Source organism: Zingiber officinale, chromosome 5A, assembly GCF_018446385.1.
Source record: "Zingiber officinale cultivar Zhangliang chromosome 5A, Zo_v1.1, whole genome shotgun sequence".
NCBI classification, from domain to species: domain Eukaryota; kingdom Viridiplantae; phylum Streptophyta; class Magnoliopsida; order Zingiberales; family Zingiberaceae; genus Zingiber; species Zingiber officinale.
In genome coordinates, this window is record NC_055994.1 from 32,701,888 (window position 1) to 32,727,623 (window position 25,736).

Consider the following 25,736-nt stretch of genomic DNA (forward strand, 5'->3'; position numbering starts at 1 on the left):
GATTAACAACCCCCTGGATTGTAACCAAGTTAAAATTCTGTCTCTCTTCTATTTCTGCTTTTTTATTTTTATTATTATTGTTGCTATCTGTTTGAGTTGAAAGACGAAGAGGGTATACTTTTATTTTCTCAGGTAATTCACCCCCCTCTTGTCGGCTTCAGCTGCACTAACATTTTTTATATATAGGGATTTGATATGATGCTCACCTCCTTGTGCATGATTCATGCACAACTCTTAGCATTTCCGGGTGCTTAGATCACTTTTGGACACCCTATGTAGGTTGGCCATCTCAATAGAACATGAGAGGTGAGCATCATATCATTACATATATATGCTGTAGGACTCCTGCTGTGCGACTATGCATAATTTTCATTGTAGCATATTTTTTTTCAAAAGGAAAATTTACTGTAGCAGTGACAGATGTGAAATCTATGTTGTAGTAGATATAGAACCGTAGCTACTATAACATGATTGTAATTTGTTTAATTACGTTATAGCAGTTATGAGTTTGTAGCTGCTACAACATAGACTTAATATTGTAATAACTACGAACTCGTAGCTACTAATTGAACAAATTACAACTATTGTAGCAGGTATAGTTCTATAGTTGTTACAATATAAATTTAACGTTGTATTAAATACAGACTCGTAACTACTACAACGTGATTCATTTTTACAAATCAATGTCAAGGTGGATGGTGCTGATTTAATACCAATGTCATATTGGTGTTGATTTCTAAAAGTTAATACCATTTTAGTACTAATTTATAAAAAATCAATGCTACCTTATATACAATTAAAGAAGAGAAAATAGAATTATTGTAAGTAGATGAAAGAGAAAAATAAAAAATTATATTTTAACCTCATGATCGTCCACGTTAATTCCTGGTCAAATCAAATTGAATCAAACAAATGATTCGCGATCTGGACCAGGTCTGGTCCATCAGCGGTTCCGTGAGCCCTCCCCCCGGCCGTGCCTTTTCTGTGGCGGAAGCAAGAAGATGGCGAACAGCGATATGTGACGCTCGCCATTCTCGCAATCACGATCACAGGCACAGATCCGGTGATGTAATCTAGCGATCCCAAGTTGCCAATTTGTTGTTTAAAAATATGCATCAGAATCCAACACGCATCCGAGTCACTATTTTAACCTGGTCAATCGCCCTCTCTGCCTCTCTGTCCCCCCAGATTCGTTTCCACGAACCTTGAGAGAAAATTCGGAGTCGCTGCTCCGATTGCGCGCCATCTCAGCTTCACGCTTTCCGTCTTCAGGTGGTGAGATCCTCGTTGGGTTTTTTTTTTTTTTTTAAATTAAATGTTGCGGCATTAGTTGTTGATTTATTGATGCCTGGATTTATCGTCGTCATGTCGAGACAGTGGAATCCGATTCGGGGGTCTGACACGGCTAATCGGATAAGATTTGATCGGGTTTCTGGTTTTGCAGTTCTCGGATTTGCCATATTTATCCATCGGGAGATCGATCGAAGGATGGATTGAGGGGGGCGTCGCCGTCGTCTGATGATGTGTGGGATTTGAGTTGATGGAAACAGCGGTATGGATCTTGATCTTGGTCGGTTTTCTGTTCCGGTTTTGGAATCTGTTCTTGTTCGTTTCCCTTTTTCGGCTTTTCCCCTTTTTTTCTTCGTACCTTTTGACTCTCATTTTTTTTTTTATTATTGCGGAAGGTGTGTGCAAAGAACAGATTGAGTACTGGGGGTGTTTTACCTCGACCTTACTCGTGGGTTCTTTCATTGAGTAGAAGACCTCCTTTTGGTTGGCAGGTAAATAGTTGCTTCTTGTTTCTCTTGATCTCGCTTCCATTGCAGTTGCAGGCCTCTCTCTTGCTCTCACCTTAGAAAAAATATATATTACACATTTTGATATCATCAATATCAAATTTTGGCACGGCACAATTCTTATACGGGATTTTGATTCACCCTCTGATGTCAAGTTGATGTCATTTACTTGCTTTTGGTTGAAGCTAGAGCCACCCTTGCCACGTGTTGATAGAAATCGGTTTATTAATCAAATATGTAAGAGTCTTTTGTTTCTCTTGTACTCTGGATTGAAAATTATCAATTGTTAGCTTAAGGATATATGAATTACACAGCTTCGTTTATTGTAGTGAAAATAGACATCTGTATGCTATGGAGAATAAGGAAAGTAAATACTGACATTGTTTTGGTCAAATTATGAGATGAACAGTGTAAAAAGGAAGAGCAAGGTATTGAGTCCATATTCAATCTGCATCCAGATTTGTAGTACATGGTGCCATGTAGCTCTGTTGCATGAGGCTAATAGAGTTTTGAGATACATTATATGATTGATAACTCAATGTAAAATTTCTAGTTAATTTGGTAAAACAGCAATCTTGTTTTTGGATAGCTGAAGTTTAGTACATAAAGGAACTGACATGCGGATGCATTCTCACAAGTTTTAAGTAAACAGGAAGTCCTTTTGAAGGGAGGAATGGAGATTTGCCTATCCTGATATATAAAGGTAAAGATATGCACATGTGGTATACTGGATACAAGAATGTTCAAGGTGCTTCCATGAAGGAGGCTACAAAATTAGTTGCAATATGTACCATAATCTCTCCAAGGCTTTGACATCTTTAAGAGACAAGAATATCTCTTTTAGATTCCTTAAATTCCCTTTGTAGATGCAATTATTTCATTCCATCCAAATTGTCCAAGCCCAAGCTAGTCTTGTTATAATCCAATTGGATAATTGCTACATCAATGATTTTCGATGTCGCTTAGTCTCGATGTGAATGTGAAGCATCGACATTGGCATAATATTGAGTTAGCTAAGCATATAAATGGGTTGGCACATTGGGAGGATGTGTTTGAGGCAGCAAAGTGTTTGTGGCATTGGACTTGCTTGAGTTAACAAGTCCAAATTCGAATGAGGCTCGAATTAGGTTGATTGGGGACACCTGTGGGGCAAATTCTAAAAGCTTGGGGCGGTTACAAGGAAGTTGGGGACACTTGGCAGCCTTCCAAGACAAGTGACATTCAGACATCCTGCATGCATGTGGCGGTGACACCCGTCAGCATTTATGTGGCGGTGACACCCGTCAGCATTTAGTGAAGGCAGTTATGCATGACGGTTACTCGAATTCTGCAACCGTTGTTGTAATGTATTTCATTTATATGGGCCATGAATTGCACAAGGTATGGACATTCAGAAGTGATGAGCCTTCTTGTGTGTAAGCCATTGGTAGATTTTTCCTCGTATTGTGAACTATCGTGTTAGTGCAAGGTTGGGCAGTGTAGTCTGTAAATCATGTATTGCTTTCGCTTCTGCCTATGCATGCTTGGTTCTTGCGAGTTGTATTCCTTGAAAACATAATCAAGCACAAGACATCAAAATGTGAAAGGGTGATAGGCTTGGTGTGCGAGTCTACCCGCACAAGGGTGAGAATATCTGCAATAATCTGTTGCGTTTCATAATCCTGTGACAATTGGTATCAAAGCCAAATTATTGTGGTTGCTATCGTTGATATTGCAGAAGATTCTAGCAATTCGTCTTCAAGTAACAATGCGGTGCGTGATCGCATTTTGGAACTTGAAATGAGATTGCGACATGTGGAAGGATTACTCGGTGCTCCCTTGGGGTGCCCACTAGAATCGATGTGGCAACAAGTTGAGGGCTTGTTGTGTTCTGTTGAAAGCCATGTTGGTTCTATTGCAGAACTAACAAAATTCGTGGAAAGGCGGACAACTTCTTTGGGCGAAGATCTCAAATCCAAGGTGGGAGGATTCGAGCTTGAGATGAATTTATTGAAGAAGGCGGTTGGGGCTGGGTGAATGTCTCTTCTTCTTCATCAAAATTCAAAGTCCTTGAACCAATGGCATTCTCAAGAACTCCGTAGTGCCAAGGAACTCGAAAATTTCTCGTGGGTTATGGAGACTTATTTCAATGCAGCCAAAGTCTAATGTAGAAAAGGTGTCCATCATGAGAATGTATCTGTGTGGTGATGCCAAACTATGGTGGTTGGTTCGCCTATCAGATGATGCTAGTGCCAACAGAGAGAAGATAAGCACTTGAGATGCACTAAAAATGGAATTGAAGGATCAATTCCTTCCTTGCAATACTTTGTGGCTTGCAAGGGATGCCCTTCGAAAGTTGAAACATATTGGATCCACGAGAGAGTATGTGAAGGAATTCAATTCCTTAATGTTAGATGTTTGTGACATGTTAGAGGAGGACAAACTGTTCAATTTCTTGGTTGGAATGCAACCTTGGGCCCAAGCAGAATTGAGACGCCAAGGGGTCAAGGATTTGCCTCCCACCATTGTTGTTGCCATTGATTGGTTGACTTTAAATCAATCAGTGTGCCGAGTTCCGAAACAAAGAAGCACATGGGCAAGGACAAGGAGAAGACAAAGTTTGTGAAATCTGAGAAGTTCAAGAAGAAGGTGTTGAATCGAAAAGATGGTGAAACTTTTGCCAAAGAAACAAAAGAAACGTCTGTGATAGACTGATTCAAAAGGGGATGCTTCATTTGTAATGGAGATCACAAAATGTGAGATTGTCCAAAGAGAGGAAAGTTGATGGAGTTGGTGGCGGAACAGGATCATGAAGCGAACGAGGAGGGACCTTCACGGGTCAATCCTTTGCAATTGTTAGGGCATTGCATGCAGAAAAGTCCAATAATCATAAGGGCTTGATGTATGTGAGTGTCCTTATCAATGGGCAGAATGTGATGGCAATGGTTGATACTGGTGCCACTCATAACTTTGTGGCTGATCGGGAAGTCCAAAGGTTGGGCTTAGACTTTGTCTCCACAGGCAAGTCACATCAAAGCCGTGAATTCAAAAGCAAAACCAATTAAGGGAGTGACCAATGCGTGTGGGTTGATGGTGGTTCCCCTTGATGATTTCGACATTATCCTTGGAAATGAGTTTTTGGTTACGGCGCATGTGGCTGTCATGCCCCATCTAGGCGGCTTGTTGATTGCCGATGAAAATTGCCCCTCATTCGTGCAAGGCGTCTATGATGTGGGTAAGCCGAAGAATAAGAAGTCTGGGTTGCTTTCGGCTATGCAGGTTGAGCGGGGATTGAAGCATGGTGAGTGCACGTATCTTGTTGCACTTGTTGAAACTAAGCTTGATGTGTTCCAAGATGTGTCGGATGCTGTGGCAGATGTGCTTGATGAGTTTGGTGATGTGATGCCACCCGATTTACCCAAAGTGTTACCTCCTAGAAGGGTTGTGGATCACAAGATCGAACTAGAGCTGGGTGCCATTGTACCTGCGAAAGCCCCTTATCGTATGTGTCCTATGGAGTTGGCAGAATTAAGGAAACAGTTGGGAGAATTGTTGAATGTAGGGTTGGTTCAACCATCTAAAGCTCCTTTTGGATCGCCCGTCTTTTTCCAAAAGAAGCAAGATGGATCGCTGCGGATGTGTGTAGATTATTGGGCTTTGAATAATGTACCAAATGATCTATTTGTGTAACAAGGTATGGGTCTTATGAATTCCTTGTTAGGCCATTTGGTTTGAGAAATGCGTCTGCCACATTTCTATAACTTGATGAATGATGTGTTGCTGGAGTTCTTGGATCAATTTGTTGTGGTATATTTGGATGACATTGTAGTGTATAGTGATTCGTTGGATGATCACTTGAAGCACTTGAGGGCGGTATTCTTGCGTCTTAGAGAATACCAACTGTATGTGAAAAAAGAGAAGTGCAAGTTTTGTTGTGATGAGATTGCATTCCTTTGTCACATTGTAAGCCAAGGAAGAATTCGGATGGATGGTTACAAAGTGAGGGCAATCTGAGATTGGTCTGCCCAACGAAGGTGACAGAATTAAGATCTTCCTCGAGGTTGGCTAATTATTATCGATGTTTCATCAAAGAGTACTCTCGAATCGTTGCGCCTTTGACGGATCTGTTGAAGAAGGATGGGAAGTATGTATGGTCGGAGCAATGTGGTGATGCCTTCGATAAGTTAAAAGTGGTAGTAGCCTTAGAGTCGGTGCTGAAACTTCCCGAATTTGATAAGTTATTTAAGGTATACACTAATGCATCTGATTGTGTATTTGGAGGAGTTCTTATGCAAGAAAAACATCCTATCGCCTTCGAAAGAAGAAGGTTTAAAGAGGCAGAGTTGAGATATTCTATCCATGAGAAGGAGATGACTGCTGTGGTGAACTGTTCAGAAGCTTGGCAACACTACTTGTTGGGCACTAAGTTTGTGGTGGTTACTGACAATGTGGCCAACAATTACTTCAAAACCCAAAAGAAGTTGTCTCCAAAACAGGCTCGATCGTAGGAATTCTTAAGTGAATTCGATTTTGAGTGGGTGCATAAGCCAAGTAAACATAATGAAGTTGATGATGCTTTGAGTAGGAAAGAGGTGCATGACTATGTTGCTGCTTTGACTTTGTTGGAATTTGATTTCTATGACGTGTACAAGAGGTGATTGGGAAAGACTTGGCATATCAGAAACTACTCGATCAAGTGAAGGCTGGTGAACTTTGCAAGTATTGGATTGAGGATGGGATTCTGTATGCAAAAGGAAGTAGGGCTTTTATTCCAAATGGTTCTCTTCGAAATGAACTGTTGAGGGAGACTCATGATTTTCAATGGGCGGGTCATCCGAGTGTGGATGGCTTTATTGACTAGGCATTACTATTGGCCGAAGATGGAAAATGATGTTGAGAAATATGTGAAGACTTGTCTAGTGTGTCAATAGAGCGGACCAAGGAGGCGGGTTTGTTACCGCCCCTGCCTATTCCGGAGAGACCATGGCAATCTGTCTCAATGGATTTCATCCTTGGATTTCCGAAAGTGAATGGGATAGTGTCGATACTTGTGGTGGTGGACATGTTTTCAAAATATGCTATCTTCATTGTTGCTCCGAAAGTGTGTACGATTGAGTATACTGTAGACTTGTTCTTTAAGAATGTTATCAAGTATTTTGAGGTGCCTCAAGACATTTGTGAGTGATCGAGATAATCGGTTTATTGGGAGGTTTTGGACAACATTGTTCAATATGATGGGGTCCAAGCTGAAGTTTTCCACTGCCAATCATCCTCAAATTGATGGGTAGATGGAAAGGATCAATCAATTGCTCGAGGAATACTTGAGACACTTTGTCACAGCAAGTCAGAAAAATTGGTTAAGTTTTCTTGATGTCGCTCAATTTTCCTATAACTTGCGCAAAGCTTCTTTGATAGGAATGAGTCCTTTTGAGTTAGTGTATGAGTTTCAGCCTACTACTCCTCACGAGATTGCTTTGCAACGAAGTGGTGGTGCTTGAACAGCAGCACACAGATTTGCTAGGACAAAGCCAGAGTTGTATGATGAAGCGAAGGACAGTTTGGCTAAGGCACAAAGGCGAATGAAGAAGTATGTTGACAAAGGAAGGCGCGATGTCGAGTTTCAGGTTGGGGAGAGAAACGAGTTCCTCCGATGATCAGATTTGAGACGAACCGAAAGTTAGCCAAAATTTTAGATCTTTGAACTTTGGGCCAAAGTAAGAAGAATTGAAGAACATATTACTTGGTTCAATGGGAAGGTGAAGCAGAGGAAGATGCTACTTGGGAAAAGAGTGAATTTGTGGCAGTTTGAGGATGCCATTGCAAAGTACTTGGAGTTGAGAGATGCGAGTACAACTCCAATGAGGATGTCGAGTTCTTCAGGTGGGGGAGGTTTGTCACATCAATGCCTTTTGATGTCACTTAGTCTCGATGTGAATGTGGAGCATCGAGACGTGTGAGTGCCATACACAGGGCTGAGTGCATGCGACATTGGCACAATTTTGAGTTGGCTAAACATATACACGGGTTGGCACATTGGGAGGAGGTGTTTAAGGCAAGGTTTAAAATTTCGACCCGTGCCAAGGTTTCGGTCTCAGACCCGAACGATACGGTTTCGGTATCGTATCGTGCCGTGCCGATACAGCTTCGATATTTTTTATTTATCTATAGTAATTATAAGATAAATATGTTTATTGTGTATATAAAAATAAGTTGTATATTGATTTATTATAAATTCTCAATTATTGAATAATTTAATATTGTTAGAAAAAATAATTAAAAATAGTTTTATTTAAATAGAATTGATAATATTACTTTATATTAATAATAATATTATAAATTAACTATTTATTCATTTAATTAATTATTAATTAAATAATATATATTTTAAATAGTAAAAAATATCAAGTAAAAAAATTAAAAAAAAATACAAAAAAATCAGAATATAAATATAATTTTTTAGAATTTTTTTAAAAAAATTAAATGAAATTTAAAATAATAAAAAATATATTGGAATATAAATAAGAATTATTATATATTTTTTAAAATTTTTAAATGAATTTAAAACATTATTTTTTCAGAATATTAATTAATAAAATTTATTTAATTTATTTTAATTTTAAATATATTTTTTATATATTTTATTAGGATAATTTAATTAGGGTTTATAAAAGCTTCTTCGAAATATCACATATCCTCCTTAGGAATTATTTAAATTAATTAAATAAAATAAATAATTATTAAAAAAAGGAAAAAATCACGTACCTGTGTACGCGAGATTGCCTACGATCATCGCGGGCGATCCCGCGGGGGGCGTTCGACGGTGCTGGCTGGACGCCTCCGGCGTCGCCGGAAGTGTCTGGCGACCCTCCGGATGCTTTCGGTGCCGTAGAATGCGTCGCGCACGACGCCTTTGGTGTCGAAGGCATCGCGGGACGCCGCCGGAGGCGTCTCGCGTCTCCTCCAGCGCCGACGGAGGCGTCCCGCGTCTCCTCCAGCGCCGCCGAGACGAGGACGCCTCCCGTGCCAATTTTGGCCGCTCAGGGGAACGGTAAAAATTGTCCGTGCCGAGCGGCACAGAACGACATTTCAAACCCTGATTTATGGTAGCAAAGTGTTTGCGGTATTGGACTTGCTTGAGTTAACAAGTCCAAATTCGAATTAGGCTGATTGGGGACACCTGTGGGGCCAATTTTGAAAGCTTGGGGCAGTTACAAGGCAGTTGAGGACACTTGGCAGCCTTCCAAGACAAGTGGCATTTAGACATCCTGCATACATATGACGGTGACACCTGTCAGCATTCAGTCAAGGCAGTTATGCATTGTGGTTACTCAAATTCTGTAGCCGTTGTTGTAATGCATTTCGTTTATATGGGCCATGAGTTGCATAAGGCATGGACATTCAGAAGTGATGAGCCTTCTTGTGTGTAAGCCATTGGCAGATTTTTCCTTGTATTGTCAGCTATTGTGTTAGTGCAAGGTTGGGCAGTGTAGCTCATAAATCGTGTGTTTCTTTCGTTTCTGCCTATGCATGCTTGGTTCTTGCGAGTTGTATTCCTTGAAAACATAATCAAGCACAAGACATCAAAACGTGAAAGGGTGATAGGCTTGGTGTGCGAGTCTACCCGCACAAGGATGAGAAAATCTGCAAGAATCCGCTGTGTTGCATAATCCTTGTGACAATAATCTAGTTGACTCATTTATCTTTTTAGTCCTAAACACCAACCCAAAATTTTATACACTAGAGTTAGTAGTAGTTTACCATATATACCTACATATCTCCTTTGTTTAGTCCACAACCTTTCATGTTAAACTAAACTAAGGGGTCATATTTGTTGGTGCAACCGTGCTCTAAGTGGTCAAGTTTGGCTAAGAGTTTTGATCCTTGAACAAAGGGTTTAAGTTAGGTTTTACTTGTGTATTGGATATTTGTGCTAGGTTATGCAAGGACTTGACAAGACCCACATAAAGCTTGCGGTTTGTGACTCGATGGGGTCAAGTGTGGATGATGACTTGGTGCCTTAATGCAGACATGCTCGGTGGCTTGGAGGTTCTGTGGCATTTGGAGAAGGATGGCATGAAGGATCTCAAGGATTGCAGGACGTGAAATATTGAGTGATTTTAGAGAAGCTCGGGAGCATGACTTGTGCAACCAAGTTAGTTAACTTAGTGGCTTGAGGTCCGATGGAGTTCAGAGAAAGATAGAGTGAGACATCCAATGTATCGTAGGATAAGGAGCATCAAGGTATAGTGTTGATGATAGTTGGAGATGGCAAACTATGTAGGTAAGGAGTGAATGATGACACATGGAGCGAGTCGTGGGCTTAGTGCATTCTAAGGACTTTAGACTTGATGAGAGATGTCCTTATGGGTAAAGTCAAGTGCCTTAAGGTAAATCCTTAGGTGAGTTGTGAGAGTCGTGCGATCTGTACTTCATGTTTAGGGTAGCACTTGAGTTGACGAAAACTCGATCATTAGCATAACATAGTGGAGGATTGGAGGGATTTCTGAGTGATTGATGAGTAGAGTCAACTCAAACTTGATGGCTTGCCAACAAAATGTGTTTGTTCAGAGCCGAATCAACTCAAATGGAATGGTAGGCAATCGACTTAAAGACAACTTGAAAGATATATAAGGAGAACCAAGGAAAGTTCTTGAGGGTTGGTGAATTTTGAGCAAATATTTATGTATTTCTTGAGCTTCCTTGTTGTATTCGTAGCATAGTTTTTTTCATACTTGTCTTGTACTTTTTGTAAGAGGTTTCATATCATAGTTCTTTTTCACCTCTGAGAGGTATCCGAAAATGAGAAAGGATAGTAGGATCAGGAATACTCGTGAAGAGTCATAGACCGTGAAGTAGAAACGATATTTCCAAACCACGTTACATTGATTTTGTTAGCATTGACTTGCTTATTATTTCCATTGTGTTGAACCTTGCTACAACAAGTACACATTTGTATATGCATGTCATTATTCATCCCTCTCTGGCCATTCAACAACATAACCTATAAGTCCTACCAATATTATCTCCCACTTGAGGCTTAAGACTTAACATTCAACTAAAAGACAGCTCGGTGCACAAAGCTCCCACCATGTAGGGTCCCGGGGAAAGATCCATTGTACACAGCTTTACCCTACTTTTTGCAAGAGGTTGTTTCTAGGATTCGAACCCGTGACCTTGTGGTCATAAAGCAACAACTTTACCGTTGCACCAAGGCTCCCCTTCAAGATCTAACATTCAACTCATAGTATAAAATCATACCTAAGTGACAACATCTAAGGTTTGGAGTTTTTGCTATTAAATTGGCAAGCGATGCTTTCCAAAAATTCACACCGTTTTGAATTATGGCTACTCTAATTCGAATTGTAACAAAGTGCCATGATGATGAGAGAGTTAATCTATATTCACTATGTTTTAAATTATGGCTACCCTAATACCAATTGTGACAAATTTCCAAGATGATATGAGAATTGATTAACTTTGTTAGACCCAACCACTGATTGAAAATGTTACTTGGACTTCTTTAAGCTTATAAACTTAATTAGTTAATTCTTGATGTGAAACTAGACTCGTAGGTCATGACTCCAATCCACATTGTTATTCTTTAATTATTATGGTTGATCTAGTCAAGTTCGATGGTGACACCAACAAACAGTAGTATTAAAATGGTTTAAAATTATAATTTAATGTGCTTCAATATTTAGCTTATCTTTATTTGATTATATATATATATTGGGTACATAAAAATACACTTCAATTTGTCAATATATTCTTCTTTCCTTTTGTTATAGTAGTATATCCCTTGATTATCTCTCTAAGATTTCCATTATTATTGTATATATCCCTTGTAAATATTGTTGTTTTCTTCCTACATTAGACCCTAGGATTAGAGCCGTCAATTTGGGTTGGGCCCGTCGGGTTGGCCCGCCCCGCCAAACAATTTAAGCGGGTTGGGTTAGAACTTTATCAACCCAAGTCCGCCGTGGGCCGACCCGCCTAGGCCCGCGACCCGCGCGGGTTGGCCCGCTCGGGCTTGGGTTGGCCCGCGGGTTGAAAAACACATGTAAGCTAAGTTTTAGGCCAATTTATTATCTTTCTTTGTTATAATTTTAAAATAAAAATAGTACTTTTCATCCAACATAAGTACACGTTTGTGTTTATTTATATTTAAAATACATGTTTATGTATATATTTAATTGTAGAAAACTTTTTCGAAGTAAAATGTTGAAGATATGAAATATTTTTTAATTTTTAAAAAAAATTTTGATGGGCCCGCGGGTTGGCCCGCCAAACCCGCAACCCGCCTTAGAATGGGTTGGGTTGGAAATGTCCCAGCGCGCCAATTATGACTGTATCTCTTTATATATTTTTGCAAAAGGTCATACACTAACCTTGGGCGCCCCACACGGCCGGCCCTATAGCCATCTATAGAGAGGTAAATTAGGAAACCGAGCAAGCCACCACATGAGACGGTATTTCCGTCAGCTTCGTCGGGAATCGACCCTTGCCCATTTCTACAAATATATCATATGGTGACCAACTCGACTATATGCCCTAGGGGTATTTCTTCCTATATTAGACCTTAGGATTAAGGGATTTGATAATTTTTGATGTTTATATTGTAATCCTCTTACTGAAACGAGACAGAAAAATATTTTAAGAAATTCTCGTTTATTTCTTTGTCACAATTATGACCATCCGATGTATCTAGAGTTAGTGGGACTAGTCTGTATTATTTTAACCAAAAGATAACAATTACCACATATATGATAGCATATATGGCTAACATAACACATGTATAATAATTAAGAGTCTTCAATGATGTAGTGATCTTAACTAGAATAATTACTATGCTAGTAAAATGTTCTTGAATATAATCCTTATATCCTTAAACTAAAAATATTATAAGATACTGGAGTTCATGAAGATGAAGTGAAAATTATAAAGAGTTTCAAGGACAAAGAAACATGTTAGGGTTATAGTATTATTGTGCCTTGTGACATAAATGGGTCAAAAAATGGTAGCAAAAGGTGGAATTCGCCACCCCAGCGGTCCCACATGGTCGCCCCACAACTATCTGTGAGGAGGTAAATTGGGAAGTTGAAGTTGGCCACTGTAGGGAGAGTTTTTTTTCTCGACTTTGCCGAGATTCGAATCCTTGCCCTCTGGTAGCAACTCCAACTTTGCCTTGCACTAACCAACTCAACCATACCCCGGGAGCATAAATGAGCCAAAAAAGCCTCTAGAGGGAGTATGTAAAGATTGATATTATTCTGATAGATGAGAAGATGTAAAGAGGAACTTTTAAAAGTTTGGCATATCGTCAAGAGAGGAGAAACATGAATTGGAAGAGAAAATGGCTAATCTATCTATGAAGAAGTTGCACCCTACAAAGAGATTGTAAGTGTAGAAAATAAATAATGAAATTATAATTTCAGCATCTATCTTAAAAGGAGGAATGTCAGAAGAGTTGAATTTGTATTTGTTTCCTTCTAGAAGAAAAATGTAAAAATAAGCCAATGATTATGAGAGGAGATTTTGACAGAGACAAACAAAATTAATTTTATGTTAAATAATGAAATAAAAAATAAATCAAAAGATGAAGTGAAAATTATGAAAGGTTTCAAAGAAAAAGAAACCTGTTAGGATTAAAGTATTGTGCCTTGTGACGTGAATGAGCCAAGAAAAAGCCTAGGAGTGTGTAAAGGTTAATATTATTCTAATAGATGAGAAGATGTAAAGACGAACTTTTAAAAGTTTTAACATATAGTCAAAGAGAGGAGAAATATGAATTGGGAGAGAAAATGGCTGATCTATCTATGAAGAAGTTGCACCCTATAAAGAGATCAGTAAGTGTTGAAAATAAAATGAGGTCAGGGTTTCGCCATCTATCTCAAAAGAAGGAAGTTGAATTTCTATTTGTTTCCTTCTAGAAGAAAATGTAAAAGTAAGCCAACGATTCCGAGAGGACATTTTGGCAGATACAAACAAAAACTAATTTTATCTTAAATAATGAAATAAAAAATAGATAAAAAGATGAATAAAAATGAAAATTGATAATGAACCATATGATCAAGGGCAGAGGCAAATAGGACGAGAGATGACTAAAAAAATGGTGAAAATGCTTTTAAATTTTAGCTTTTGACTACTGCCTGATCCTTTTTTTTCCCTGCTTGCTCCTTTTGTTCTTTTAATTTTGTTGTTAAAAAGTCACCCCTACTTTTAATAAGAGGCACTTTTTTTTGTCTATCCACTTCTCTATGCCTGATCTTATTGTAGTCTTCCTCATGCCTGGACAATATTGAGGTTGATGCAGAAATATTGCACAAGGGAGACAAAGAAGATGAACCTGTCACGAATCGCTACCCCTCCAGCCTCTCATAGGTAGTCACCATCTTCTGAGAGTTCTCTATAGCCATTAGCTCTAAATATGCCGTGCTCCGGTTGTGGATGAGGACTTGATATTTAAGAAACTTCTTGTTGTAGAAGGGACAGAAAAATGCCCATTAGTTCCTCATACTTGGCCATTTCCACCACCTCTTGATTTGGAGAGGACAAGGTGTGGAAGTCATTGAGAGATTGAGGATTGGAGGATGATGTGGTTGGCATTGGAAAAGGAGAGGCAAACTGAGAAAGTGCAAATGAGTGGATACTTGTGCTACAGAAGGCTAATACGATGAAGGGTTTTGTTTGAGGCAAATATTGGTCTGATGTTCTTCCTAACAGCAATGGAGATGGAGTTTGGGTAGTTGAGGCTTCAGATACGTCATAGGAGATGAGGTAGATTGACTTGTACATAAGATAGAAAGATGTCATTACATAAAATCCATGATCTCCTGTTGAGATTGACAAATATAAAATTCTAATTCCTCTGTAGACAAGTTGATAGGAACAAAATTTTATAGTTCTTATCAAAAGAGGACAGTTACACCTGTATATTAGAATCTTACATAGCACTGAATAAACATTCCACATGGGACTGAACCCATATATCCTATTACTCATATAGCTGTTAACTCAGCGGTCTCGAATTACTGTTGGTTCTGTGGCTATAGTATCTCGTAAAATTAGTTCTATTGCACTTTGATCCAACACAAGATAGATCTGTGAATTTAATTGACAACTTTACAGGGTCTGGTGCCTTGGTTTGTGATCTCATGAGAGAAGGAAATATAAAGTAGAGGATTTTGTATTAATAGTACATGAAATAGAGCAATAAGATGGGACCTCTTTAATTGACTTTTAAATTTATTTCTTCTCATAAGACTTAGGTATGATACAGTAAATTTTTTCCAAGCGAAGTAGAAGCCTAGCTAGTGATGGAGAGGGGTCAACACCTTCAATCCTACATGATCAAGTTGGGGTACCTTAATAGGCTTACATGTAGTGGACATTGCCATCCAGGTGGCTAGCCATTTTGGGTAGTGATTTCCACTCCTACATACAGTTTCAAAGCCAACCTATTGGTTCATGGGTGTTGGGTTCCTAATGCGCTATGGTTTATCCCAGTTCAATTAGTCATCTTTGGTTTGGGACAGGGAGAAGGATGTAGATCTAGCGTAATGAGGGTCTACATTGTTGGTTTGATTCGTTGAGCAAGGTACATGACCCATGCTACCTAGCTACCCTAGTCTAGGTACCAAGTGAGGCAAGGATACTCAGATTCCTTGAGTGAGGTATAGGGCTAGTGTAATTGTAGGATGAGCAGCTGCTTCAGTCCTACATGACCAAGTTGGGGGATCTTGATATATGTAGTGGACATCCCCACCAGTGGTTAGTACATCAACTTCCTTCATTAGTTAAGTCATCAAGATATCCATTACTAATCATTAACTAATGTATACATGTAGTCAGTATATTGTTCAAGGCTGTGCACTGACTCAACCAAAATATTCAAGGATGTTTATGAATGAATATTGATTGTATTAGAACCTACCACTGTTTACACTGTGTTTTGAAGAAGTGGAGATAAAACTTTTCTGTGATACATTTTTTTGTAAATCATTTATTGACTACAATGCCTCTCTATGAAACCAATATTATGGGACTCAATTGAGGTAGTTTTCTTTTGGGAACTATTTAGTACTTCTATATCCTTGAGGTTATTCTTGTTCCTTATGAACTGAACATTATTTGAACAATTCGCACTTTACAAATTTGCAGGTTATGCATATTCTTGAGTATAAAAGTAGAAAGTTCTGTCATTTCAAGTGAAATGGGAACAAAGATTTCTATTGAAGAAAGTGCTAGAAACAACCAATTGTGCGCAAAAAACTTCCCATTTTTTATTTCTGAGAAAATGGAAGAATTTGTAAAAAATACCAAAACTGCAAGTGATCTCAGTGTTAGTTTTGGGTACCAGTGCAGTACCTTTCAGATTAGCTCATCTGAAGCAAGTTCTGAGATGGAATCCTCTCCTAGTTTACATATCCAAGAATCCAACATGAAGATAAGAACCAGTTCTTTCTCCTGTTTGTCTGGTGCCGCACTCAGCGCAAATGCTACCTTGGCAAACACCAACATATGCAATGGTCTCATTGGAGAAGAGATTTTACCAGAACTAGACTCACCACAGTCTTTCAAAAGGGTGTCATCTTCTGCATCTCTCTCAAGACTGGACTTGCATTCATCACCTTCACCATCTGAAAACGGTATCCTCAGTGCTCCCACAAGGGTTCAGTCCTCAAGTTTTCTAAGTGCCATGGATGTGCAAATGGCTGGTGGAGCAGCTGGTGAAGATCGTGTTCAGGCAGTGTGCTCTGAAGAGAATGGATGGCTCTTCTGTGGAGTATATGATGGGTTCAATGGGCGAGATGCGGCTGATTATTTAGCTGTAACCCTTTATGAAAACATAGGCTGCAACTTGTTCTTGTTGGAGTGCAGTATTACTCAAAAAAATGCAGTGAAAAATATTGGCAGTAAGAGTGAGCTGTCCTTTACTATTGAGAGTGGGAACAGATTGGAGTCACTGTACTCTTTGGAGGAAGAGTTCTCATCAGATTCTTTCCAGCTAGGTGTGCTGAATTGCCTTGGTAATTCCTTGCTCCAAGCCGAGAATGATTTTATGTACAGGGTAGAGCAAGAAATGGAAGATAGACCTGACTTAGTTTCAGTCGGTTCTTGTGTCTTAACAGTGCTTCTCCGTGGCATGGACTTATATGTTATGAATCTAGGGGACAGTAGAGCTGTGCTTGCTACAATTTACGCAAAGAATGAAGCACCTCAAGCTATACAGCTAACAGAGAACCACTCACTTGAGAATGAGGCAGAATATAAGAGAATTTTATCTGATCATCCTGATGATCCTTCACCAATTGTGGGTGGGAGAGTGAAAGGAAAATTAAAACTTACACGAGCATTTGGTGTTGGTTACTTGAAGAAGGTACCTGTTTTAGATTTTTAATTAAAAGACAAAACCTTGACCGTTTATGTATCAGTGATTTTTTTGTTAAATATATTTTGCAGAAACATTTGAATGAAGCTCTAATGGGAATTCTTCGTGTTCGTGACCTGCGTAGTCCACCATATGTTCATAATCATCCGTTCACTATGAGTCATAAAGTCTCAGAGAATGACCTGTTTGTTGTTTTGGGCAGTGATGGATTGTTCGACTTCTTCACAAATGATGAAGTTGTGCAGCTAGTTCACCAGTATATGCAGGACAATCCATTCGATGACCCAGCAAAACACTTGATCGAGCAGCTTGTGCTACGAGCTGCACAAAATTCTGGTATAACAAATGTACTATAATATGGTTTATCCGCGATGCAAACATTTGATTCAAACAAAGTATTGTGCAGATATGCACCAACTTTTTCCTATTTAATTTTTTTGTTTCGATTTCTAGTTCGACTTAAACTGATTGATTGTATGTCTGAACATAGTTTGAACCTAGTAGGCTTTTTAAGTATGCATAAAATCTGAGATCTCTGTCCATTCTAGGAAAGCCAAGAATTTTAATGATTCTTGTAAGGTTTTTATCTTTAGCTTCTAAAACTATTCATATGTGATTCAGGTTTTTCTGTTGAGGAACTGATGAACATTCCTGTGGGAAGGAGAAGAAAGTACCACGACGATGTGACTGTCATTGTGATCATCCTTGGGAACAAGCAGCGAACCTCAACCGCATCGACATCGTTGTAGAATAGTTGTGTTTGTTATGGTTTGAGAATAATGTTGTGGCATTTTGTATGGCAATGAAACAGTGCTATATGTCTTGGTGTAAATGCTTATGCATTGGTGTTTTGTTATGGCAAAGTATCGAGAATGTTCTCTTTTGATTGGGTTCAAGGACAGTGAGTATACATTAGATTAGATCCGACTCCGATTCGGAACTGATGGTTCTACGGTTAAGAACTGTTAGTTCGACTGTTCTTCTTAACTATTGATTCAACAGGTTTTGATAAGTCAACGCTTAACCTTAATCTTCCAACACAGTTATGGTTTATGATTTGGAATTGTCAATTTACGATTTGTCATGGTTCAATATTATTATTAATTTAAAAAATTATAAATTTATATAAAAATATAAAAAAAATAACTTGTACTTATTTAAGTTGTATCTATTTTAAAAGAGTGTTCTGAACATTAGAAGTAAGGTCATCAATATTTTCTTGTATCTCGGATGTTGAAGCTTGCTTGTGTTTATCATTAATAAATTGCTTATTGTGATCCTTATTTGAGAATTGAAAGTGATTGAGATTTCAGAATTAAAAAATGAGAGAAGAGAATATGGTGTGGAAATGATAAAATGAATTACTTAATTTTAGAATTTGGAGAATGACAGACACTAAATTGTAATTATTAATAAAAAAATATTAAATAATTTGAATAGTAAAAAAAAAGTCCTCCCCTTCTTCAACCACGGAAGTTTTTTATCGGTCATCAGAGTAAATCAGGAAGCGCATACGACGACAATCCTAGAAGCCCAGTATCCTTTGATTGTGCCCCGCATTTAGAGAAAAAATTTCTATAAATACGGCATAACTAAGGATCGAACCACTGGTACCTGGGTGATAACTTGAATATCCTATTCCAACATCGTAACTTTGTAATAGTATAAATGAACTATTACAAAGCTGATTTCAATTATTTACTCTCCTGCTGTTCATTTTATCCGGTAAAAAAAAAATTATTGGATAGTTATTAAATAATTAATTAACAATTATGAATGTCAATATGTTATAGTTTAAGTGGATTAGGAAAGTCAATTCGGATGGATAGAAGGTTTGGGTTAAGTTGACGCAAGAATTTTATAAAAAATCTTGATCTGAACTTGAACATAACCCGAAAACTTTAAACCCAAACCCGAATAACCCGGTTAAAAAAGTTTTTTTAAAATTATTTTTCTCTATAATTCTTCAATTTTATCTCAATACTTTATCATTATCATACTAATCTTGATATTGATATACATAAAAGTATCTTAATTTTTAAAATTTAAATAACTCTAAAAAAAAACTCACTAAACCCTAAATTCAGGTCAATTTGGGTCAACACAAATCCAATCCGATCCTAACATAATCCGAAAACCCTTAACTTGAACCCGACTCAAAACTCAAAAATCTCCAACTCGAACTCGATATTTTTTCCAATCAACTCATGTTGGGTTCATTTTTGACACCTCTAAGATATATAGGACATTTGGCTCTCACCCAAAGACCTAGGTTCAAGTCTTGACAATACTATTCTTTTTAACAAATTTTCATCAATAAAAAAAACATCATCCATATTTTTTAAAAAATAACCTTTAGTTCATCGAGTATGATACGAGAAGGTTCATCAACGTGATCTGAAACATTAGGCATTGGCTCATTATTTGATGATTCGCCCACGGAATCGGTAATCAAATCTCTTTTTAATGAGAACATTTAAAATTTAAATGATCCACTTAAAAAATATTAAAGTAGCGAGACTTGTTATTAAAACATGGGCATATTAATTCTAGAGAATATTATTATTCAGTGATTTAAGTGACAGATCACTTTTGTTTTTTTGTTTTTGTTTTTTTTGATAATTTAGTATCCAGATTCGAAATTGATTAATCCTGAAGGTGGTTAGTTTAGTTCTAGAATTTTTTTTCCATTAATCACTAAAATAAATTAAAAGACATGAATGATATATTGCTCCACAGTTACCGTGCTAAGATTATTTTCCAATTGAAAGAAATTAACCCGAAAGCTTACCGTTAGGTGAAATCCTATGGAAGTGGTAGTCTAAAAGGATGAATTGATAGTTCTCGTAAAACCTAGGCCGCATGAATTCTAAACAACCGAAATAAGAATTCGAATAGGAAAAACACGAACATATGAGCATGAATCTTCGTTTCATCGAGAACATGACATAAGAAAGTAAATACTATAATTACAAAGAACCTGAATGCAGCGGAATTGTCATTGTTCTTCGTGTACAGCTCGTCAATCCAATAATCCCGCGGAAGAAGAAGAAGGAGAAGAAGGAGAAGAAGGTTGGCCTTCCGGAGGGGTTAGGGTTGACGGCGCCGAATCCTCTTCGTCAACGGGGAACGAAGAGACGTCTAAAAGATTACCCTAATCCTCTGGGAACCAACCCTATATATAATGAACATCTATTATCAGCCTATCGATGATAATAGATGCGGGACTATAGGTTCTACATATATGAGATTCACATCCAATTACCTGAAACCCACTAGACATAAGTTAGATCACTTTAAAGAGTTCGAATCATATTCACGTGTGCAACTTACAAATAAGCTCACCTAATAGGGATAATTATATCCAACAATCTTCCAATTGGGCTATATGTGAGTTGTATGTGAAATACAAGTAAAACTTTAGTTGATATCAAACTTTATTTGTACAAAATACCCTTGTAAATAATTTAGTCCATTAACTTCATTGGTATATGACTAAAGAGGTCATAACTACTATATATGATCATAACAAGCCCCAACAGTAATCACAATACTAATGTCATTAATAACATAGATCAAGATGTGGATGTGTAGAGTGGAAATTACATGAAATGTGATCAATACATGTCAATTTCCAATTGGTCCTAAGATGACCTCAAAAGAGGTCAGATCATATTTGTAAAATACTTTATGCTAAACTGCAATAGCAAATCATGATCAACTTTATGATTCCAAAAGGAATCTTTATCATATTTATAAATATCAAATGCTAAACAGCAGTAGTAAATGATGATATTACAATCAAAGTGTCAAACAAATATGTAAATTCCCATTAATATTTTGAACTTTAAGTATGTATAATAATCAAAACAAAATATTTATTTTTATTATCAAATATAGAGCAATAAGATAAATACAAACTCCCACTAGATAAGTTCTTCTTCCATAAGAAGGACTCCCATATCTACAACATGCGCATGAAACACCTTAGGCACTAAGCCTTTGGTGAGTGGATCGACCAACATGGAATCTGTGCTGATGTGCTCTACCATAATCTGATAACTCTGAACTCTTTCTTTAAATGCTAGAAACTTGATGTCGATGTGCTTGGACTTTGATGTACTGCGGTTGTTCTTGGCATAAAGTTCTGCGGCTTTATTATCACAGTAGATTCTCAGTGGCTTGTCAATGCCATCAATAATCTGTAATATGCTATGATGAAGTTCCGCAGCCAAATCCAGTGATTGGATGCTTCGTAGCATGCTACTAACTCAACCTCCATAGTAGAAGTGGCTACTAGTGTCTGTTTGGCGCTCTTCCAAGATATAGCCCCTCCAACAAGCATGAAGATATAGTCCGAAGTGGACCTCCTGCTATCCAAGCATCCAGCAAAATCAGAGTCCGAATATCCAATCACCTCAAAGTGATATGATCTATGATATGTGAGCATATGTCCTTTGGTTCTTTGCAAATACTGCATCACTCTCTTTACCGCTTTCCAGTGTGACGGTCCTGGGTTACTAACATATCTGCCTAACATCCCCACTATAAATGTTATATCTAGTCGAGTATAAACTTGTGCATACATGAGACTTCCCACTGCTAACACATATGGGAATTGATCCATCTCCTTTATTTCAAGTTCAAGCCGTGGACACTGCTGCAAGCTGAACTTGTCACCTCTTGACATAGGTGTGTCACTGGGTATACAATTCTGCATATCATACCTTATAAGCACCTTTTCAATATAGGCCTGTTGTGAAAGTCCAAGAATGCCTCTTGAACGATTATGATAGATCTGTATGCCTAAAACAAAGGATGTTTTACCAAGATCTTTCATTTCAAAATTACCAGATAGAAATGACTTAGTTTGAAACAACAGATCCTTATTATTGCTCGCAAGCAATATATCATCCACATATAAAACAAGTATAACAAACTTGCTCCCACTGAACTTAACATATATGCACTAATCAACGAGGTTCTCTTTAAATCCAAATGAGGTAACCACTTGATCAAATTTCCGGTACCACTAACGGGACGCCTGCTTTAAACCATAAATGAACTTCTTTAATCTACATACTAGGTGCTTTGAGTCTTTAGACTCAAAGTTCTCTGGTTGCACTATATATATAGAGTCCTCTATGTCTCCATTGAGGAATGCAGTATTTACGTCCATTTGATGTAGCTCCAAATCATAATAAGCTACAAGTGTCATTATTACCCTAAGGGAGTCTTTCGTCGACACACGTGAGAAAGTTTCTTTGTAATCAATGTCATCTTTCTGAATGAATCCCTTGGCAACAAGATGAGCCTTATACTTTTCGACATTGCCCCTTGAATTCCACTTAGTTTTAAATATCCATTTATAGCCAACGGACTTCTTTCCTTTAGGCAATTCGACAAGTTCCCAAACATCATTGTCCGTCATAGACTTCGACTCTTCTTGCATGGCGTTAATCCACCTTTCAGGATCAGAGTATTGTTTGACTTCTTGAAAAGATGTAGGATCACTCTCTAACCCTATGTCAAAATCATGCTCTTGGAGATAAACATAATCACGAGAATTTGTGCTTCTCTGTTCCCTTGTCGATCGCCTTAAAGGCACTTGTGTTTGAGGTGGTTGAGGTACTTGCTTATCAATATGAGGAAATACTTCAATTTCAGTGGTAGGTTCCTCCAATTACATTGGAGATGTCATGGGAATATCTTGGTTCACTACACTTACTGGATGTGTGATACCCATAATGTGCGGTATTGTAATCATACCGCTACTGATCGCACTAGTAGTGACCATAAGAGGATTGTCAACACATTCTCAAAAGATATTTCCCTGATTTTATCACTCTCACTGTCCTCAATGAACTTGGCATTTCCCGTTTCGAAGAAGGATCTATTAAAGGGATCATAAAATTTATACCCTCTTGACTTCTCAGAGTATCCTACAAAATTACAGCTAACCGTTCTTGAGTCTAATTTCTTTTCATTAGACTTGTAAGGCCTAGCTTCAGCTGGACAACCCTAGACGTGTAAGTTCCTAATGCTAGGCTTCTTACCCGTCCACATCTCGAATTGTAACAACCCAAATTTCCTCATTTGGAGTTCTAATAGAGGTTAAAAATATTTAGAAATACTTTAGAAATATTCTAGAGACTTTTAAAAATTTTTAGAGTATTTTTATGCAATTTTTGGAAGTCGTTTGGTATTTTTACTAAACAAAGGAAGTTTTGACAAAAAGATGTCCAAGCCGAGGTTCGAACCAGCGACCTTTGACTCGGTCAAAACCTGACTGACCAAGTGTGCAAGCAGTTATTACTTGATCAAATAAGGGTCGAATTGTATTTAAGTAATAAATAGTTAATAGCAGAATAAAAGGAGAATAAAAGGCTCGGCTGGGGATTTGAACCTGCGGCCTTTGGCTTGGTCAAAACCTGGCTGACCAAGTGTTCACGCAGCCGGTTTTGTTTAAAAAGGGTAGCAAATTTATTTAAAGAAGTTAATAGAATATTGAGTTATAAAAGAGAAACTTAACTTAGGGCTTGATTGACCCGATCAGAATCCTTCTCCTCTCCTTTTTCTGCGCGCAGCCGACGGTGACTTCTCAGGCGGAGAACAAAGTCGCGGCTAGGGCATAGCTTTCCGACGGCCGGCCAAGGTTCATCCGAGAGCTCTTTGCCTTCCCGAGATCCTCTCACCGAGAAAAAGCTATAGGCGCAAGGAGAGGCTGGAAAACTCGAGTTATCCGAACCCTAGAAGCCTTTTCTCCTTCGGTAGAGAGTCTAAGAACGTAATGTAAGTTGCTACTCACCTGCAGTAGGATAGCTCCGAGGTTTATTTCTTGTTCTTTTCCTTGTTCCCAAAGCTTTGCATGAAACCTTAGAGTTTACTTGTAGTTTTCTTGTGGCCTTTGATCCCTGTGTTGTGAATTTGGATGAAAGGTTTCAATCTTGATGTTCTCATGGTTTCCTTGAAGTGGGATATGTGTTCACAGAATCGGAATTTTGGGTACTGGGTTGTGTTGCTTGGTATTTCCACCGTGGAGTTCCCTTACCTTGCTTATTGGTCGAGTCATGGTATGTAGATATGTGGATTGATGGCGCTCTTCTACTTAACACTCACCTGTACAGATTTGGTTTGGGGGGTATTAAGTAGTAGCTTCTTCTTAAATTCTTTTAAAGATGCATGTTCACAAAGTAGCAGACAAATGCCATAGCCATACCATGCAAAACGTCATGTAAAGAGCCCATAGTTGCAAATTCATAGGCCAACAGACGCGTGTTTTCCCTCCGCACAGTATCCCAGAATCTCAACCAAATTTTCATGCTTCAATCTGGATACAGTAGCAACCTGAGACAAAAATTCATTTGAGTCATCTTTAGAAGCATCAAGCTTCTTCACAGCAACATGCTTCCCATTATATAGAATTGCAAAGTACACCCTTCCATATGACCCTTCCCCTACCAGACACTATGAATCAAAATTATCAGACTTTTGTTTCAGTTCCTCTAATGATAATGCAGACAACTGAATAACTGGTGGTCCCTTTGGTATGACATTTTTAACAGGAGAAGAATACTTCGAGCCTGTTGGTGGTCTCTGAGATTGAAAAGAAAGAAAGGGTTTGATTAGTTATATTTTGATAGTATGCAAAATTTTGTTAAGTTAATATGCAGATTTTTGTTAAGCTTAGTATAGTGCAGATTTTTGTTAAGTATCATAGTACAAATTTTGGTTAAGAATTATAGTTTTAGAATTTGTTTAAGCATACAGATTTAAGTTTATTTGCCACTTCAATATGCATGATTGTGTGTTACTTAGTTGATTTCACTTATAGATGCATATGGAAAAATACCCTAACAGTATTTTGGGTTTAAGGAAGGTAAAAGAAAGAATAAAGAAAAGAAAGAAAAGGTCAAGGCCTTAAGTAGATCCCAAAGTCAAGACTTTAGGGATTTTGGCACACAAGGTGCTTATTAAAATGCCGAGGCATTATATATTAGAAGTATTAAAAGATAACAAGTATTTTACTTTTATCAGTGGCACTGTACTGTACTCTCAGTTGTCCTTAGGTTGGGCTCCCATAGTCGTCCCTAGGTTTAGATAACCTAGTATGCAGGACTCTCAGTTGTCCTTGGGTTGGGCTCCCATAGTCGTCCCTAGGTTTAGATTGATAGGATCGAGTAGCGCGATAGAGGGGGGGGGGGGTGAATATCGCTTCTTTTTTTAAAACTATTCTTTTCGTATTTAAATCAAAGTCGTGCACAGCGGAAAGTAAATAGAGACACAAATGTTTTACTTCGTTCGGAGCCTAGCTCGACTCCTACTCGAAGGCCCGCGGTCTTTGACCGCACCGATGGGCAATCACTATATTTCTTCTTTCCGAAATCCTTCGAAAAGAAGCAAATCGTACAAGTATGAGCAAGATAGTAACACCCTACTATCTTGCTTAAGTTAAATACAATGCAAGAAAAAAGTAAAGTTATACCGACAAGAAGATTGAAAGACAAAGCTTGTGGTCGGCACTTTCGGGCAATGTGGCTTGTTGAATTAACGAAGACGTGTAGCTCAAA

The 25,736-nt window shown here is 38.1% G+C and overlaps 1 protein-coding gene across 3 annotated transcripts; it reads left to right on the forward strand.

Moving 5' to 3' along the window:
• Positions 1 to 1,112: 1,112 nt before the first annotated feature.
• LOC121980411 (probable protein phosphatase 2C 39) lies at positions 1,113 to 18,049 on the forward strand. 3 transcript variants are annotated; one of them, XM_042532435.1, is made up of 7 exons: positions 1,113 to 1,272; positions 1,445 to 1,552; positions 1,686 to 1,781; positions 15,936 to 16,804; positions 16,907 to 17,154; positions 17,238 to 17,502; positions 17,788 to 18,049. In XM_042532435.1, exons 4-7 carry the CDS (start codon positions 15,988 to 15,990, stop codon positions 17,913 to 17,915), a joined length of 1,458 nt encoding a protein of 485 aa, XP_042388369.1. In that variant the 5' UTR covers positions 1,113 to 1,272; positions 1,445 to 1,552; positions 1,686 to 1,781; positions 15,936 to 15,987; the 3' UTR covers positions 17,916 to 18,049. The 3 variants fall into 3 exon arrangements, with proteins under 3 accessions (XP_042388369.1, XP_042388368.1, XP_042388366.1); XM_042532434.1 differs by having other exon boundaries at positions 1,115 to 1,275; positions 15,936 to 17,154; XM_042532432.1 differs by having other exon boundaries at positions 1,115 to 1,272; positions 15,936 to 17,154.
• The last annotated feature ends 7,687 nt before the right edge of the window (positions 18,050 to 25,736 follow it).